The 19,212-nt window shown below is 39.2% G+C and overlaps 1 protein-coding gene across 1 annotated transcript in view; it reads left to right on the forward strand.

The window, feature by feature from the left end:
• RNF17 (ring finger protein 17) overlaps positions 1 to 19,212 on the forward strand; it is a gene marked incomplete at its 5' end in the record, with an annotated part of 180,213 nt that overhangs the window by 114,859 nt on the left and 46,142 nt on the right. The window contains 2 exons of the mRNA XM_081327716.1: positions 15,306 to 15,386; positions 17,290 to 17,390. Of these exons, the coding sequence (XP_081183842.1) occupies positions 15,306 to 15,386; positions 17,290 to 17,390 (182 nt within the window). The remainder of the gene's footprint in view (positions 1 to 15,305; positions 15,387 to 17,289; positions 17,391 to 19,212) is intronic.

Genomic DNA, 19,212 nt, shown 5'->3' on the forward strand with positions numbered 1-19,212 from the left:
TGATGTCTCTGCTTTTTAGTGTGCTGTCTAGATTTGCCATGGCTTTCCTCCCCAGGAGCAAGCGTCTTTTAATTTCTTGGCTACAGTCCCCATCTGCAGTGATCTTGGAGCCCAGGAAAATAAAATCTGTCACTACCTCCATTTCTTCCCCATCTATTTGCCAGGAATTGAGAGGGCCAGATGCCATGATCTTGGTTTTCTTAATGTTAAGTTTCAACCCAAGTTTTGCACTCTCCTTCTTCACCTGCAACAAGAGGCTCTTTAGTTCTTCTTCACTTTCTGCCATTAGAGTGGTATCATCTGCGTATCTTAGGTTGTTGATATTTCTTCCGGCAATCTTAATTCCAACTTTTGATTCATCTAGCCCTGCCTTTCTCATGATGTGCTCTGCATATAAGTTAAATAGGCAGGGCGACAGTATACAGCCTTGCCGGACTCCTTTCCCAATTTTGAACCAATCAGTGGTTCCGTGTCCAGTTCTCACTGTTGCTTCTTGACCCGCATATAGGTTTCTCAAGAGACAAATAAGATGGTCTGGTACTCCCATCTCTTTAAGAACTTGCCACAGTTTGTTATGATCCACACAATCAAAGGCTTTAGCATAGTCAATGAAGCAGAAGTAGATGTTTTTCTGGAACTCCCTAGCTTTCTCCATGATCCAGCGTATGTTGGCAATTTGATCTCTAGTTCCTCTGCCTCTTCGAAATCCTGCCTGCACTTCTGGTAGTTCTCGATCCACATACTGCTGAAGTCTAGCTTGTAGGATTTTAAGCATGACTTTGCTAGCATGAGAAATGAGTGCAATGGTGCGATAGTTTGAACATTCTTTGGCACTGCCTTTCTTTGGAATTGGAATGTAAACTGATCTTTTCCAATCCTGTGGCCATTGTTGAGTTTTCCAAATTTGCTGGCAAATTGAGTGTAGCACTTTTACTGCATTGTCTTTTAAGATTTTGAATAGCTCAGCTGGAATACTGTCACTTCCACTAGCTTTGTTGTTGCTCAGCTTTTCTAAGGCCCACTTCACTTCACATTCTAGGATGTCTGGCTCGAGGTCAGTGACCACCTCATTGTGATTATCAGGGACGTTAAGCTCATTCTTGTATAGTTCTTCTGTGTAATTTTGCCACCTCTTCTTAATCTCTTCTGCCTCTGTTAGGTCCCTGCCATTTTGGTCCTTTATCATGCCCATTTTTGCATTAAACGTTCCCTTCATTTCTCCAATTTTCTTGAAAAGATCTCTGGTCCTCCCTATTCTATTATTTTCTTCTATTTCTTTGCACTGTTCATTTAAGAAGGCATTCTTATCTCTTCTAGCTATTCTCTGGAATTCTGCATTCAATTGGGTGTATCTTTCTTTTTCTCCCTTGCCTTTCGCTTTCCTCCTTTCCTCAGCTATTTGCAAAGCTTCCTCAGACAGCCATTTTGCTTTCTTGCATTTCTTTTTCTTTGGGATGGTTTTGGTTGCTACCTGTTGTACAATGTCGCGAACCTCTGTCCATAGTTCTTCAGGCACTCTGTCTATCAGATCTAATTCCTTAAATCTATTTGTCACCTCTACTGTATATTCAACAGGGATATGATTTAATTCATACCTGAGTGGCCTAGTGCTTTTCCCTACTTTCTTCAGTTTAAGCCTAAACTTTGCAAGGAGAAGCTCATGGTCTGAGCCACAGTCAGCTCCTGGTCTTGTTTTTACTGACTGTATAGAGCTTCTCCATCTTTGGCTGCAGAGCATATAGTCAATCTGATTTCTGTGTTGACCATCTGGTGATGTCCATGTGTAGAGCCGTCTCTTGGGTTGTTGGAAAAGAGTGTTTGCTATGACCATTGTATTCTCTTGACAGAATTCTATCAGCCTGTGCCCTGCTTCATTTTGCACTCCAAGGCCAAACTTGCCTGTTATTCCAGTTATCTTTTGGCTTCCTACTTTAGCATTCCAATCCCCCATGATGATAAGAACATCATTTTTTGGTGTTAGTTCTATAAGGTGCTGTAGTGCTTCATAGAACTGGTCAATTTCATCCTCTTCAGCACTGGTGGTTGGGGCATAGACCTGGACTACTGTGATATTGAATGGTTTGCCTTGGATTCGAACTGAGATCATTCTGTCATTTTGAGGATTGTATCCCAGTATTGCTTTTCCTACTCTTTTATTGACTATGAAGGCTACTCCATTTCTTCTGAAGGATTCTTGCCCACAGTAGTATACCTGATGGTCATCTGAATTAAATTCACCCATTCCTGTCCATTTTAGTTCGCTGATACCTAAGATGTCAATGTTCAGTCTTGTCATCTCTTGTTTGACCACGTCCAGTTTTCCTTGATTCATGGATCTTACATTCCAGGTTCCTATGGAGAAAAAATCTTTACAGCATCGGACTTTCCTTTCACCACCAGACATATCCACAGCTGAGCGTCCTTTCGGCTTTGGCCCAGTCGCTTCATTCTTTCTGGCGCTACTAGTACTAGCCCTCTGCTCTTCCCCAGTAGCATATTGGACACCTTCCGACCTGAGGGGCTCATCTTCCAGCGTCATATCGTTTTGCCTTTTGGTACTGTCCATAGGGTTTTCATGGCAAAGATACTGGAGTGGTTTGCCATTTCCTTCTCCAGTGGATCACGTTTTGTCAGAACTCTCTGCTATGACCTGTCCGTCTTGGGTGGCCCTGCACGGCATAGCTCATAGCTTCATTGAATTACGCATGTCTCTTCAGCTTGTTGCCTATGTGCTATCAAAGGCAATAAAGATGTTTTAATAATTTTTTCTTCAGGATTTTGCTCTGCAACTTGCAAAAGTCACATAATTTTCTAGAAGATGTAAGTCATTTATTCTCAACAGTAACCTAACAATCAAGTAAAATAAAGTTCATTCTTGTGATTTCACTTTTCCTATTCCCTTAAATTGTAGTTATTACTATTTTTTGGAAAAGCATAAAAATGTGACTCAAAGAAATGCTGGCAAAAGATTTTTTTCAGGAAAACAAAAAGGATATTTTTGCTGATATTTTTTCTGAGTACTGTGCTGATATTTTTGACTAAAATTAAACAGTTACATATGAATTGTGTAACATAGACAATACAGTGATATAGTGGATATTTTGATACATTAGACAAATCTCATCTTGCATGTTCCATAGAAAATATATGTTTCCTTCTTCCTTATCCGGTGCTTTAAAATAAATCAATTTAATAAATAAATAGATCTTGAAGTGATATTGGCTACATAACAGATTTACACTATTCTCATAAACAGCTGCTCCATGTAAAGATTTCAAGATTCAACAGTCAATCCTGAATATTCCTAAATTTCTCACATGATTATCATTGTGTGAACTTGCCAAAAGTACAATATATCCATGGCTTCTAATAATTAAACCTATCCTACCAAAACAAGAAACAATTCTATCCTACAATTTTTGAACATGCAGGGAAATATCTTATGAATCTTGGTGTTCGGCAGGACAAGAGAAGAAACTGTAATACTATGATTAGATACATACCTCAGTATGTCATCAGGTGATAAATTGACATGTTTAAGAATTCGGAAGACGTCACCATGTATTAAAAACTAATCAAGTTGCAGTTCTTTGCAAAGACAGATTCTCATTTATTTAGCCCTTGAAACTCGAGTACTGTAGTTTACATATCAAGCACATTATAACTGATTTGTTGATGCTGTACGCTATGACATTTTCAAGACAAACATCTGAAGGTTTGCAAAGGTCACCTTCTTTGAAGTAATACTAGAAAAGACAACACTTATCTTTCCCAGGAAATACAAAATTACTGCTTTTGATCATGATGTCAAACCCACTCCAATATTAACATGTATGGGGGGCCAGTCGGCTACTAGTTTGCGAGGCACAGAAAAACATCCCACAAATACAGGCCTGTGGGTTTGGTGGAAAAAGAATCCAGAAATAATGTGTTTACTGGGTTCAACCAAAGAAGTTCAGAATTGTTCCTAAGACAAATTGTTATCAAAAGGGGGGGGGCTATGGAGGAAACAACAGCTTGTGAGCAATAAACACACTGTGATACAGATTATGGATCTTAGCTTGTAAATTTTCAAAACAAAATTATTTATAAAAAGCCATACATTAGTCTTCTATTAGATTAGTAAACATTTTTCATGTTACTGAACAGATTTGATTAAGCTGCTCAACATATTTTTCAAAACAATGATTCTCTTGTCTTTAGCTGCATTTCAGGTTCTTGAAAAATATTAGGAAATTACCGTAATCATAGGCAGAAAGATGAATATGTAAGAGTCTCTCTGATCTTCAATAGTGGATTTCCTCAGCTGAGAAACAACAACTGGCTTCACACACTGCACTAGGTCATAATACTTTGGTAAGCTGAGCCATTGTTCAAAAATCATATTTTACGGATTAGCGTTAAGTATGAACCTGACCAATTGTAGTTTATTTGACAAAAAAAGTTAAGCAAACCATGACTTGGCACTGAATTTCAATTCAGTCACTTTCTGAAAATGCATTGAGTCTTCAGTTCTAACAGCTGTATGAAAAAGAAATTTTTGTAGAAGAAAATATTGCCTCCTGGAAATTCTCTTCCGAGGAATTCTTTAGGAGAAGAATTAGCTCCATAGAGATAGAAAAAGACTTCCTCAGATTAAAAGAAAGCTTCTTCAACTGTAAATGATTATATTAAGTACATGCATTGAGAAACACAAAAGTCATATAATTTTCTAGAAGATGTAAGTCATTTATTCTCAACAGTAACCTAACAATCAAGTAAAATAAAGTTCATTCTTGTGATTTCACTTTTCCTATTCCCTTAAATTGTAGTTATTACTATTTTTTGGAAAAGGGACCTTGAAAGTCTTCTAGTCCAACCCCCTACTAAAGCAGATGACCTACCATTCCAGAAAGTGGCTGTCCAGTATATTTTTAAAAGCTTCTCTCCTTGGTTAGTTTCCATCCATTGCTTTTTGTCTTGCCTTCTGGTGCTTTGGGAAATAGATTGATCGCCTCTTTTTTATGGCAGCCCCTCAAATTGTGGAATCCTGCTATCATGTCACCCCTTCTTTTCACTAGAACTAAACAAGTCCAGTACCTTAATTTCTCCAGAAGAGAAGGAGGGAAATCTAATTTGATTTTAAACTATTTTTAAAAAATATTCTTAAATATTTTTATTGGTTATCTAGTTAAGGAAAAGCAAATTCAGTTCTCTGGGATATAAATGAGTACAATATAACACCATAAATGTTTGCAAAATGTACAAATATTAATTTTTGTGCCTGTCATAAATCTCAAATCACATTGCTAATTTGATTAATTTTTGTGCCTGTCATAAATCTCAAATCACATTGCTAATTTGATTGTGCTTTTCCCACAAAGTACCGGGTGAGGTTCAAGGTTTTGGTTATGATCTTTAAGTCCTTACATGGCATGGGTCCGGGTTACCTCAGGGACCACCTGCTGCCGGCGTCAACTCCCCTCCGCCCTGTGCGTTCCCACAGAGAGGGCCTCCTCAGGGTGCCTCCGGTAAGGGAATGCCGACTGGCGGCCCCCAGGGGGAGGGCCTTCTCTGTGGGCGCTCCGGCACTATGGAATCAACTGCCGGTGGAGCTCCGGATGACATCAGACCTCCGAACCTTCCGTCGCGACCTGAAGACCCACCTATTTGAATTAGCTGGTCTGGCCTGATGGGGGAACATGGGCTTTTAAAATTGTTGTTCTTAGCATTGTATATTGTTTTTTTTTTAAACTGGGCATTGGTTTAATCTTATTTTAACTTTTGTATCGTAATTTATATATGCCCTGTGAACCGCCCTGAGTCCCTAGGGAGAAGGGCGGTATACAAATTAAATAAAATCTAAATCTAAATCTAATAATAAGAAAAACATTAAGATCTTGAAAGAATCAGATATAGAACTGTAAAAGTCAGTATATAAGCTATTTGGAGAAAGAAAACTCATTTGCAGTCTAGAAGTATCTATCAGATTTGCTGGCTGCTTTGTGCATTACGCCTCAAAGAATCTTGACAGTTAATTACAGACATGCAATTATGCAACGATTCAAAAGAACATTAACAAGCAATCCCCCTCTTTCTTCATTTAAGTGACAGCCATATTGGTTGAGCTGATTTGTAGAGCTATATTAATATTTTTCTGGCATCAGTATGCATACTTAAAAATTTGTAGATACATGGCGTTTTATTACACTGCAATTCTTTCCATGTTGAAATCATCCCCAGTGTGCTTCTTTGTTGCCATGTCTTTGGCTTCAACCTGTATGAATTCAAGTACATTTAGCATCTGGTTGTAGAGCTCAGGGTTTGCTAAGTGCCTTCAGCAAATCACAGTACAGTACATGCCAGCCAGTAAGGCAATAGTCCCATCTTCTTGAACAATCATGCCTTGCTCTCCTGTACCGAGACAACAGTTGTGAAATTTACAATTGCACTCACAGGTTGCTTCTAGGACTTGGTGACTTCATGAACTATAAAAAGGAAAACAAAATAGCTTCAAGCAAATATATATATTCCCCTACCCGTGAACTGGTCCCCATGTTTTTTTAGTAACTTGCAATGTGGAAAGTGTATCAACATGCCTAGTATCATGTAATTTCCTTACAAATCCAAATAAAGTTACATGGTATGATAAAAAAATAGTTTTGGTATGATGTGACAATGCTTCTATAGAAATTAAATGAATAAATCATTAATCCTCTGGTTAGCTTCAAATGTCTGTCTTGTATAATCCCATTTAGACAAGAAAAAATGTAAACAGTAAGTTTAGAATTTCAACAAGTTAAGTATTACTAAATAATTTTCTGGTGTGATCAATGATCCCAGATAATAATAATAATAATAATAATAATAATAATAATAATAATAATAATAATAATAATAATAATAATAATAATAATAATATGATCCCAATAATAATAATATTATTGGGATCATTGATCACGCCAGAAAATATTTACATAATAGTGCATTTTCTTTGATCGACTTATTTTGTGTTCAAATGGCCCCAAGGAACCGACGGTTAGTTATTCTTCATTTGCTATAGAATGGAGGATATCTGTCAGAAAGAGACAAAAAAACAAGGTCTGTCTATCAAAACCTAAGTAGAAAACCTAATTTATCTTTCTTCACCAGCCTTGAGGGCTTTGAAGACCTGGCTCTTCCCCCAAACATTGGGCTAGGATAGGAGTTGAGATGCAAGGATGTTTGGTCTACTGCTTTGGGGAAAGCTATCTTTGTTTTTGTTTCATGGATTCTTACGAGCCCACCTAGTCATAGTATGATATAGGTGGCTATATAACTCTTGTAGATAGATAGACAATAAATAAACTTTCATGTCACTTACTTAGCATTGCATGTATTGGGACTTATTTATTAAGAGAAGGTAAATGTGATAGTATACAGACAAATCATTGTGTCAAAAATTAGCCAACATATTTCAGGCTACAGAATTGGGCCAACAAGGAAAACTGCATTGAGCAAACCATGATCAACTATGGTTTAGAATGTAACACAAAAACACCTGTTGAAAAGTTAAACTGGTACTGATATAACCGTTTAATCAGTGGTCTTTTCTGTAAATAAGTAAACTACATTTTTACAGAAATATTTTGCTTAAGAACAGGGGGTAGGGCAGGCACATTCATATCACATGCAAACTGAATTCAGCAGTGTTAGGAATTTAAAGATGATGTCAAAAGAAAAATCTTCATCAGGGTCCAGTCCAAGCAGGGAATAATCAAAATGGAGACTGCTTTAGAAAGAAGGTCGTAATTTGTTGAAGAGGAGAGCCAGACAGAAAGATAGCTCTGGAAAAACTGACTATATGTAGTAGAGAGTGGTGGGTTTTTATACCTTCTTGAGCTTTTGTCTGGACTTGTTCCTGTGGCATGAACTTTGACTTGAGTCCAAGTGTGCCTTTCTGGTATTCTGATAGTGGTGAGTTAATCCTATTATGTCCCAAAGGTCATATCCTGCTTCCCTGGGGCTGGGGCTGATGACTGTCGGATTTTTGGTGTGAGGGATTGTTGATTCTAGGGATCTTTCTTTGAAATGCAAGCTTCCTGACTCCAGTCTTTCTGACACGATTATCCAGGGCTTTTTTTTCTCATAGAATGCTCAGAACGGAGTTCCGGCACCTTTTTTGGATGGAACCTTGTAGGATAGGCAAGGCGGGTTGTATGACATGTGTGAGTTCCGGCACCTTTTTCTTTTACAAAAAAAGCACTGCGATTATCACATATCTCTCTCTCTCTCTCTTTGCTTGTTTTGGTTTCTGCCTTTAAAATCCTTTGGGGAAATATATTCTGCCTTTTTAATATTTCCCAAAATATTTCTTTCTCTGGATTCTTCCCACAATGGTATACAGTTATCTCTCAATTATAAAAAATATATATATTATGACAGTTCCCAATAGATGGAGCCTTGAAACCTAAAGGTCAAAATTGTGGTAATAAACGTTACTTCTTGATGTAGCCTGAGACAGCTAATAACATTTCAACTAAGGACCTCCCTTCTCCAGCCAGTTTCTAGGGTGCTTGCGGTACAGCGATTGGTTATCTCAAGGACGCTAAGGCATTACCATTGGTGGAAAAAGAAGCGTCACTCAAGTAAAGCCCAGAAATAGGGGGAAGAAGGGAAAGTTGACTGCTGGTTAGTTCTACAGACTAACTAGCCAGCGCAATATTGTGGTAATTTTGGGTTGAATAAAACTCAAGTAAAAATGGCGCCATTCTCCGGTTTTCAAGAAGGTAGATAAGGCTCGGCTCGGTGGAAGATTCCCTTCGAGGGGTGCCGGCAGAGCGGAGTACCAACTCGACGGGGCTCCCTGAGCGCTTCCCCAGGTGATGTGATGGCAAACCGGGGTGCCCGTCTCGCTTTGTAACGGAGGCGGTTGGAGGAGGTTTCCGTGCAAGGAAAAGCTCTGGTTGCTCGGAGGCCAATCTCCAAACGAAGGAGAAGTTTGCAGCACAAACATAAAAATAGCAAATGCAACAAGGCTAGGACGCGATTGCTAAGTGAGCCTGTGTACGGGGGGGGGGGGAGAAGTTGCAACTCGGAAACAAGCCGCACAGGCACACGCGGGACCAGGCCATGCGGCATGGTCTTATCTTGTAACACGGGGGTGTAAATTCGTCCTGTGGACGTGCTCACTTAAGTCACAATCCCCGCCACCCTCGGTGAACCTTAACGTTTGCCGTAAGCACGTCTAGAAATTATTGCATCTAATAAGCAATGGAAACGTGATGCCAGGTCTTGGTTGAGCTCGCTTAGGAAAGAGGCGAGGAATTTCCTTGGCTCGCTTCAGTTTTGGGGTGGGTGGGTGGGTGGGGGTGAGTGGGACCTTTTGCTTTTCCTGCCATCTCCTTCGTTAACAGCGACGAGGAGGAGGAGGATCATCACAAAATCGTGAAACTTGGAGCCCTGCCCGGTCTCGGCCAGCCATTCCCTTTTTTCCTTCCTCGGGGGAGGAATTCGGCAAGGTGCGGAGATTTGCCCTAAGAATTTATTGCTCGGGGCAAATCTCACAGAGCCAAATTTCAGTTGGGAGTTGCTTATCATCCATACCCGGTGTGCGACGACGACAACTGCTGGCTGTGGATGATGGAAGTTGTTACTGAACATGCTGCATCTGCAGTTAAAATTTTTTGAGGATGTTTGGTTTGGGACTGAGATGCGCCATGCTCTTTAATGAATATTTAAGAACTAAGACTTCCCAGCTCTTTACAGAAACAGGGTTGACCACTTCGTTGTATGCCTCAGGTTTTGCCCACGTCGTCATAAATCCAGTTTTGGAGAAAAAAAACCAAGTAGTTTTATGTTTTAAGGTACTGAGAGCAATTCAGAGCAATACAGCCCAAAGGACACGGTGGTCCTGTATTAAACTGAAATGAAGCATTTTTATGCAACATTCCAAGGGCTATCTAAGGTTTATAAAAATGCTTTACTGGTTGAGGGTTTTTTTACTTCTTTAGAATAGATGGCTTTATATTTTGAAAAAAAAGTTCATCTTAATTTGTATAAACATAAAAGATCTGTGTGCGGAAAAAAATTGACATGGGCTGGAGTAACCACTAGAAAAAAATGGAAGGTCCTTAGTATACAGAATGAGTTAACACTTGCTTAGGCATTTGTGGGCTACATTAACTTTGCTGAATGCAAGGATCCTTATGATTGGTTTTGTTTGGAGAAAGAATTTTGAATGATGAGATTAATGAGAAACAAAATGGGGAAGACACATTGTGCTGAACCACATCATTTTTATAATAGATTCATGGCATATTCATGCAACATCCAAAATTGAAACCAGACCAGTTGCATTTTTGGAGCAATGTGATATGTGAACCCAACCATTAAAAGTGATATAGGCACAATATATTCCTTTAGGATAAATAGTGTTATACAAAGTGCAGAAGAAGAGAAAGAAAATAGTAAGCAAAAGAAATTGGAGGCAGGAAATAAGATTTCCTTTTTGTTTTTCACCAGTACCATTAATGATAGTTTTTAATCATTTTTTGTCCTTGCAAATCATACATCATCCTCCATTTTCCTATGCCAGTTCAGAGAATCATTTGTTGTTAAAATTCATCTTTTTCTCTCAACCCATCTCTTCTTTCTTTATATACTCATTTTACAATTTAATTTTCATTCTACATGACCAAACCATATAAATATACTTGTTTTACTAATTGAATAGTTGTATGCAATTAATAAATATAGCTCACCTTTATTTTTTTCTCATTCATTCCTGACCTCATCTTTTCTTATTTTCCATAAATATATACTTTTAAGAATCCCACTGACTGAAAATTAACATTTTCAACTTTTACCTCCATGTGAAATGAGTAGGCACATGCTTTTATGTAAGGCAGGCATGTCAAACTGCCAGCCCGTGGGTCGGATGCATCATACTGAAACCACGCCCACCCCATTGCCAAGTATAGTATAGGGGGTACCTTGCTCAATAGTAGTAACTGTGAGAGAGATCTCGGAGTCCTAGTGGACAATCACTTAAATATGACCCAGCAGTGTGCTGCAGCTGCCAAAAAAGCCAACACAGTGCTAGGCTATATTAACAGGGATAGAATCAACATCACGTGAAGTATTAACATTTTACAATGCCTTGGTAAGGCCACACTTGGAATACTGCATCCAGTTTTGGTCACCACAATGTAAAAAAGATGTTGAGACTCTAGAAAGAGTATATAGAAGAGCAACAAAGATGATTAGGGGACTGGAGGCTAAAACATATAAGGAATGGCTGCGGGAACTGGGTATGTCTAGTTTAATGAAGAGAAAGACGAGCGGGGACATGATAGCAGTGTACCAATATCTCAGGGGCTGCCACAAAGAAGAGGGAGTCAAGCTATTTTCCAAAGCACCTGAGGGCAGGACAAGAAGCAACGGAGGGAAACTAATCAAGGAGAGAAGCAACCTAGAACTAAGGAGAAACTTCCTGACAGTTAGAACAATTAAGCAGTGGAACAACCTGCCTTCGGAAGCGGTTAATGCTCCAACACTGGAAGTTTTTAAGAAAAGACTGGACAGCCATTTGTCCGAAATGGTATAGGGTTTCCTGCCTGAACAGGGGGTTGGGCTAGGTCCCTTCCAACATCATCATCATCATCATCATCATCATCATCATTATTATTATTATTATTATTATTATTATTATTATTATATTATTCCAATCATTGGTGTGCTCCTAACTTCCTTTAAATCACTTTCTCAATTTATCCACTTTTAGTAAGCAGTCAAGTGCAGCAATTCAAGAAAATGTAAAAATATAGTTTGATTTGACTTTATAGGATTAACAGGATTATAGGATTGCAGCATTAAGAAAGTTCACAACCCAGTTGGACTACAATTCATCATTTACCTTTGAAGGCATCTACAGTCAACATGGTATGTGAACAATCTAACTGCTTTATTTCTATTTATTAAAGTGCATGTTAACACAGCAATTAGAAATGCTGATTTTTACAAAATACCAAGATATTTTGTCTTATCTTTTACGTGCAAATAATGGGTGAATATTATGAAAGTGTCTTAGAGCATATTTGAAAGATACTCTGATTCTGGATACTGTGTAGAACCTGTCATATTATTTGAAAGTGTGATAAAATCTCTATTTTACCAATCCTTGTTTAATGGACTTTAGATATAAAGGGAAATGTATAGAATGTGATTTTACATACATTTTAATACATGGAAATTACTTAAATTTGGGCTTAATGGACACATGGCTTTTCCCTTCAATTGGGACATAAAAAGGTTTTACTGTAGTTCCATTTGAGTATAATAAGGCTTCTTCTTAGAATGATAGATGTAGAATTGAAGCCTAATAAAGTGTTTTGAGCCAAACCTGTGCAAAATTTAATTTAATTTAATTTATTAATATTTCTATACCGCCCTTCTCCCGGAGGACTCAGGGCGGTGTACAGGGCAAGAATAAAACACAGAAATTTACAAAAACTAAAAGATAATTAAATGCATGCCCGATTAAAATACAATTGATACATAGTAAAAACCCCAATAAAAATGATAAAAAACCCCACCAATCCCCCCTCAGGCCAGGCCGGCTTGCTCGAACAAGTATGTTTTCAGATCGCGGCGAAAGGAGCGCAGATCGGGCGCCGTCCGGAGCTCAACCGGTAACTGGTTCCATAGCTCCGGGGCGCCCACAGAGAAGGATCTCCCCCTGGGGGCCACCAGTCGGCATTCTCTGACCGGTGGCACCCTGAGGAGGCCCTCTCTGTGGGAACGCACAGGGCGCAGGGAGCTTGATGCCGGCAGCAGATGTTCCCTGAGGTACTCCGGCCCCATGCCATGGAGGGCTTTGAACACCATTACTAGCACCTTGAATCTCACCCGGAAGACAACTGGCAACCAATGCAGCTCACGGAGCAGAGGTGTCACATGGGAGTATCGGGAGACTCCCAACACAACCCTCGCGGCTGCATTCTGTACCAGTTGGAGCCTCCGGGTGGTCCTCAAGGGAAGCCCCATGTAGAGAGCGTTGCAGTAGTCTAGACGAGAGGTCACGAGCGCGTGAGTGACCGTGCATAAATCATCCCGGCTTAGATAGGGCCGCAACTGGCGCACCAGGCGAACCTGGGCGAAAGCCCCCCTAGTCACAGCCACCATGTGATCTTCCAAGGTAAGCCGCGAATCTAGGAGGACTCCCAAGTTGCGAGCCCTATCTAAATGTAATGACAGTGTTCTTAATAGGCCATCATAAGTATTAAGTCTTTTAAACATTACATGCTAAGAATTAGTGTATAAGAATATGTTGAACAACTAATAGGCTTAAGAAAAAGTACTTGTTTAGCCTTTTAGTGGAATACTTCCTATAGTTAGAAAGAAAAAACCCTGCAGTATGTATCCTTTCAATAACATCAATATTCCTTCTTACCATGTCATTTAAATATGGAGGATAAGATTATGGAGCAATTCTTTTTGTAGTAATTTGGGTCTTTATGGACTTAAAACTATGTAAGATAAAGTCAAATTTGATAAATATGATTAGACTTTTTCAAAATGTTTATTATATGGAGAGTTACTCCTTGTGGATGTTTTTCTTTTTGTTTTAATAATTGCATTCTTTGGTTATCCATCACATAGCTGATTTGCTTAAACGTTATCTTATTGTGATGTGTGATTTGCAGGACTTTTCTTTTTCTAAAGTTCTCTTGCCTTAACACAAGAGTGTTTTAGTATAAAATTTGAGGTCATTGGTAATTGCTGGAAAACAAAATCTACCTACCCATTTAAAAAGTCAATCAGTATTCATAATGTTTTCTAAGGATGTCCTGGGCCTAAATGGTCCCCATAGAAAATATAAACCATAGGAGTGGAAGCTAGTTACTTTATTTGGAAGTGTGTACACTTTCGCAATAGAAAGCCAAAGCTTAGTTAAGTATTCTGTATGAGCTGTTGGCAGGTAGACATAAATTAGTGATTTGTAACTGCTTATTTCTTTGTGGGAATAAAGAACCCCACCCCAAAACGTTCATTCTGAGAGCATGCCCATAAGTTATCTTAACATGTGCAATAAGTGCCCTTTGTCTATAAATGGTTTATGAATAAAGGCAAATATACAAATAAAGGTGAATGTCCCAGGATAATGTTGCAGGATCTAATCTGGGTTGATTACCGGGACCAGAGGTTTTAGTCTTCCAAGCTTAGAGAGAAGTTCCCTGAAGATGGGCTCCAGCACAAGTCCGAAAGCTTGGAAGACAAAAATCTCTGATCCCAGTGACTGGCCCAGATAGGATCTTGCATAGATGGTTTATTTCTGCTCTGACACATGTGTTAGTTTTGTAAGATGCAGTTTGAAATTTTAAGGGTCAGAATTGAAATTTGTAGTCCCCTAATTGTCAATGAAACAAGGGACACGGTGGCTCAGTGGGTTAGGACGCTGAGCTTGTCGATCAGAAGATCGGCAGTTTGGCGGGTCGAATCCCGAGTGCCGCGTAGCAGAGTGAGTGCCTGTTACTCGTCCCAGCTTCTGCCAACCTAGCAGTTCGAAAGCACATAAAAATGCAAGTAGAAAAATAGGGACCACTACGGTGGGAAGGTAACAGCGTTCCGTGCGTCTTTGGCATCTAGTCATGCTGGCCACATGACCACGGAGACGTCCTCGGACAAGCGCTGGCTCTTCGGCTTTGAAACGGAGATGAGCACCGGCCCCTAGAGTTGGAAACGACTAGCACACATGTGCGGGGGAACCTTTACCTTTACCTAATTGTCAATGAAGATTCTTAGTCATCCAGGTAGAGTTGTCTAGAAGTTAGGTCATGGCAACTGGACTTCTTGTTAGTTCAAAATGTTTTGTTGTTCTCCGATTATATGATCGATTCTCATTAGATCCAGCAGAGAAAGCATATTGTAGATACCATCTGCCAGGGACTTATATTTGGTAGGACCTAGGTGGCAAGCCTTCTCTGCCATGGTGTTCAACTTATGGAACATTCTTTCCTCAAAATTAGGTTAGCTCCATCCCTCTTGATGTTCCAGAAATCCTTTATGATCTGGTTATGTGACCAGGGTTCCACTATTGAGGTGGATATATACTCATTCTCTCTCTACCTCTCTTTCTCTATATATATTTTAAAATGTTAATTAACTTCTCTGATTTTTTTAATGCTGGCTTTTTATATTTTGAAAGGCTTGTTTTGTTATATGTATTGTTTTTATTTAATTATTGTATGCCACATAGCGTCACTTGTGAGATATAAATTTGATGCATGGATGGATGGAGTTCTAGAATAGCTCACTTCTAACTACTTCCCTTTGATTCCTCTTAGGACAGCAAAATTCTGCAAGACATAGAAAAAGCCCTCAGCAAGGCTAAAAACAACCTTGAGCATTTAAAGGCTTTAGAAGAGGTAAGTGGGCCAGCTAAACTTTGTATGAGTTATTATTACCTCCTGACAGCTCTTACATCCTGGGAATTGAAAATTTCCTTTTTTAAAAAAGAAATATTTGAAAATTCTGCTTCAACATTTGATGGTAAGTAAACTTCAGAAGTGATAATACTAGATATTAGGTCAGCACAGGGAATTAATAGCCTGTTACTGTAGTATCTAATAACAAGCTTGGAATAAGGTATCAGACAGACCTTCTGAGCAAGTAGATACCATTGCAACCTTTTTGTGTCAGATGACCAGTCTTTAAAAAAAATATAATAATAATGGAAGACTTCAGTTCTCCAGACAACTTGTGAGAATCTAACTTTGCCAAGAGTCAGAGTACAGCAAATTTTGTTCTCTCTTATTGTGACAACAAGAGGGTTTGCTAGAATCTCACGAATCTCAATAATGCCACTGACTCACAGTTGCCTGAATGGCTGTACCCAAAGAGTGCTTGTTAATAGTTTCATCTCACCTTTGAAGAAAATAGCAGGTGCCAGAGGGCTCTTTTCTGGCCCATGTATTGTTCAACATTTTTATTAGCGACTTGGATGAGAAAGTTGAGGGGATATTTATCAAGTGTGTATGTGATAGAATTGGGAAAAATAGCCAATACTGTAGAGTAGAGAAGATTCCAAACGGTTTAGACAGGTTTGAGCAATGGACTGAAATGAAGAGGATGGAATTTAACATAAATAAAGTTCTGTATTTGAGAAGAAAAATAGAATTACAAGCACAGAATGGAGTGTCTTGCAGGTACTGAAAATACAAATAATATCCTCATTTGTGTTAATAGAACAATTGAAATAAGTAAGTTCAGGCTAAAGGAGTTTAGGAGCAATCAGCCAGTAGGACAGACTGCCACATGAGTGCCACTTCTGGCTGGAGGTCTTCAAACACGCTGTGGACTATCTGTCAGAAATGATAGTGAATCTGGAGCAGGCGTTGCATTACATGACCTTTGCTTGTGTGTAAAATTTGACCACCTGAAAACAGGTGGACTCTAGGAAGCCCTATTTAGTTAAACCATACAACCTTAATGCCTTTTTCTAGTAGCCAAGTGGTGTTTTCACACACTTCTGCTAGATAGAAAAATGGATGAAGATGACTTAAAAAAAAATATTGTGCAGGCAAGCTACAAGAAGTATATAATGCTTGCTGTGGCTCATTTTTCTACAGTTTGGATGAATGGTAGAACTTAACATCGTTTAATTAGCTATTTTTGTTGAATTAAATTCATACTGCTGCTTGTGATGATACCCTTTAAATAAAATGCTCTTTTTGTTTTTTTCATGAAGTTCCTGAATCCAGGAACTTTAGTGCTTTTCTCAGAAGATCAGAATGTTTCACAAATACAAATATGAATAAAACTATGAGCTGATAATGGCTTTCTGCATCTAACTTAAGTACTGCTGTTAAATTTTACATTACTGAAAGTGCATTGGAAGAAGTGCCTTAATGTGTCCATTTACATGTATATAATTATATTTCTTTGAAGCACCACACTGAGCATTTCAACTATGACATTCATGAGTGGTGACTAGATTTTGATGGCATTACATTCCTATTGACTTTCTCTGACCATTGAATATTTTTGCAAATTCAATATCTTCTTGAAAACGTGTGTGACTTTTTATTGTATTTAGCTATGTCTTCATTTTATTTGGAATATTTAATTACTATAATTGTTAAAGCTGCATTGAATAAATAATATCAAACAAAATTCTCTTATTAAAATTTATCATACAGCACTTAGAAGAAGAGATTTTTGTGTTGATTTTGTTATTCTAGTCAAATAGTACTTATGTTGTTTTTACATTCTGTCGACTGTGTGCAGTGTGGATATGTTTTTAATATATTTTTTTTAAAAATGAATAAGCTACTTCAACAGTTGGTCACTGAAACAAAACAGGAAGAAAGCAAGATTGCAGACGTTATTACTGCCAAGTTTACAGATTGTATGGCTTCTCTGAACTCAAGGTAACGTTTAAAATTATAATACTGTTTTTGTCTGAATTCTGCAGTATGTATTTCTGTATGGATTAACTTTATAACAGGGGTGTCAGCCGGCCCAGAGGCCAGACGCATCATCCAGAAGCCACGCCCACCATCCTGATACGTTGTGCAACATCACGTGACATGTCACGAGTTTGACATGTTTGCTTTATAGTAAATTGTGAAAAAAGACAATTTATTCAAATTGTTTACTCATTGGCTTTGTTTTTGGCAAAGGGAAACAAATATTACAAATATTGCTTTATAGTAAATTGTGGAAAAAGACAATTTATTCAAATTGTTTACTCATTGGGTTTGTTTTTGGCAAAGGGAAACAAATATTACAAAATTACTATCTTCCATTTCTCCTTTTCTACTGTTTCTTCCTCTTTTATTTGTTCCACCTTGATTTGTTCAGGTTATAATTCTTATTCTGATACTATGATTTGTTAGCTTGGAGTAATTGTTCTGCTTTCACTTACCGTATTTTTCGGACCATAAGACGCACTTTTTTCCCCCAAAAGTGTGGGGGGGAAACGAGGGTGCGTCTTATGGTCCGAAGGTGAGCCGTATGGCCAGCCCCAACCTCTGCAAGTGGAAAGCAAGGGAGATCGCCAGGAGCACGAATCGGCATGTGCTGAGAAACGCTGATCTCGCGCTCCTGCAATCTGCCTCGCTCGGTTTCAGCTTCCCTCGCTACAAGAGAAAGCAGGCTGAAACAGAGTGAGGGAGATTGCCAGGAATGCGAATCGACTGATCTCGCGCTGCTGCAATCTCCCTCGTTTCAGCCTGCTTTCTCTTGTAGCAAGGGAAGCTGAAACCGAGCGAGGGAGTTTGCAGGAGCGCGAGATCGGCTGATTCGCATTTCTGGCAATCTCCCTAGCTCTGTTTCAGCTTGCTTTCTGCAAGAGAAAGCCGGGCCGCAGGGCCGCCTCCGCGGGTACTGCTCTAATGCAGAGAGGGAAGGACAAAGAGGAAGGAAGGAAGGAAGGAAGGAAGGAAGGAAGGAAGGAAGGAAGGAAGGAAGGAAGGAAGGAAGGGACAATGGGAGAGAGGGAGAGAGAAAGAGGGAGAGAGAGAAGGAGAAAGAAATAGGGAGGGAGAGAAAGAGGGAGAGAGAGGAGAAAGAAAGGGAGAGAAAGAGAGGGAGAGAAAGAGGGAGAGAGAGAAAGAGGGAGAGAGAAGGAGAAAGAAAGAGGGAGGGAAATAGAGGGAGAGAGAGAAGGGAGAAAGAGGGAAAGAGAAAAATAGAGAGGGAGAGAAAGAGGGAGAGAGAGGAGAAAAAGGGAGGGAAATAGAGGGAGAGAGAGAAAGGGAGAGATAGAGGGGGAGAGAAAGAGGGAGATGGAGAGAAAGGGAGAGAGAGAGGAGAGAGAAAGAAAGAGGGAGGGGGAGAGAGGGAGAGAAAGAGAAGGAGAGAGAGAAATTAAATTAGTAACATGATTGTTAAGTGAATCTGGTTTCCCCACTAACTTTGCTACTCAGAAGGTTGCAAAAGGCGATCACATGACCCTGGAACAATGTAACCATCATAAATATGAATCGATTGCCAAGCATCCGAATGTAAATCACATGACCCTGGAGATGCTGCAACAGTCATAAGTGTGAAAAATGGTCATAAGTCACTTTTTTCAGTGCCGTCGTAACTTTGAACAGTCACTAAGTGAATCACTGTAAGTCAAGGACTACCTGTACTTTATCATTTTTTTTCCTTTTTTGGTGGGGGGTCAAGTTTTTGACACCTTGCTGGGCGACTGGTGGTACTGAGACATTGCCTTGTCCTAAAAGTGGTACAATAGATGAAAAG

The sequence above is a fragment of the Vipera berus genome (genome assembly GCF_964194415.1).
Source record: "Vipera berus genome assembly, chromosome: 4".
Classification (NCBI taxonomy): Eukaryota; Metazoa; Chordata; class Lepidosauria; order Squamata; family Viperidae; genus Vipera; species Vipera berus.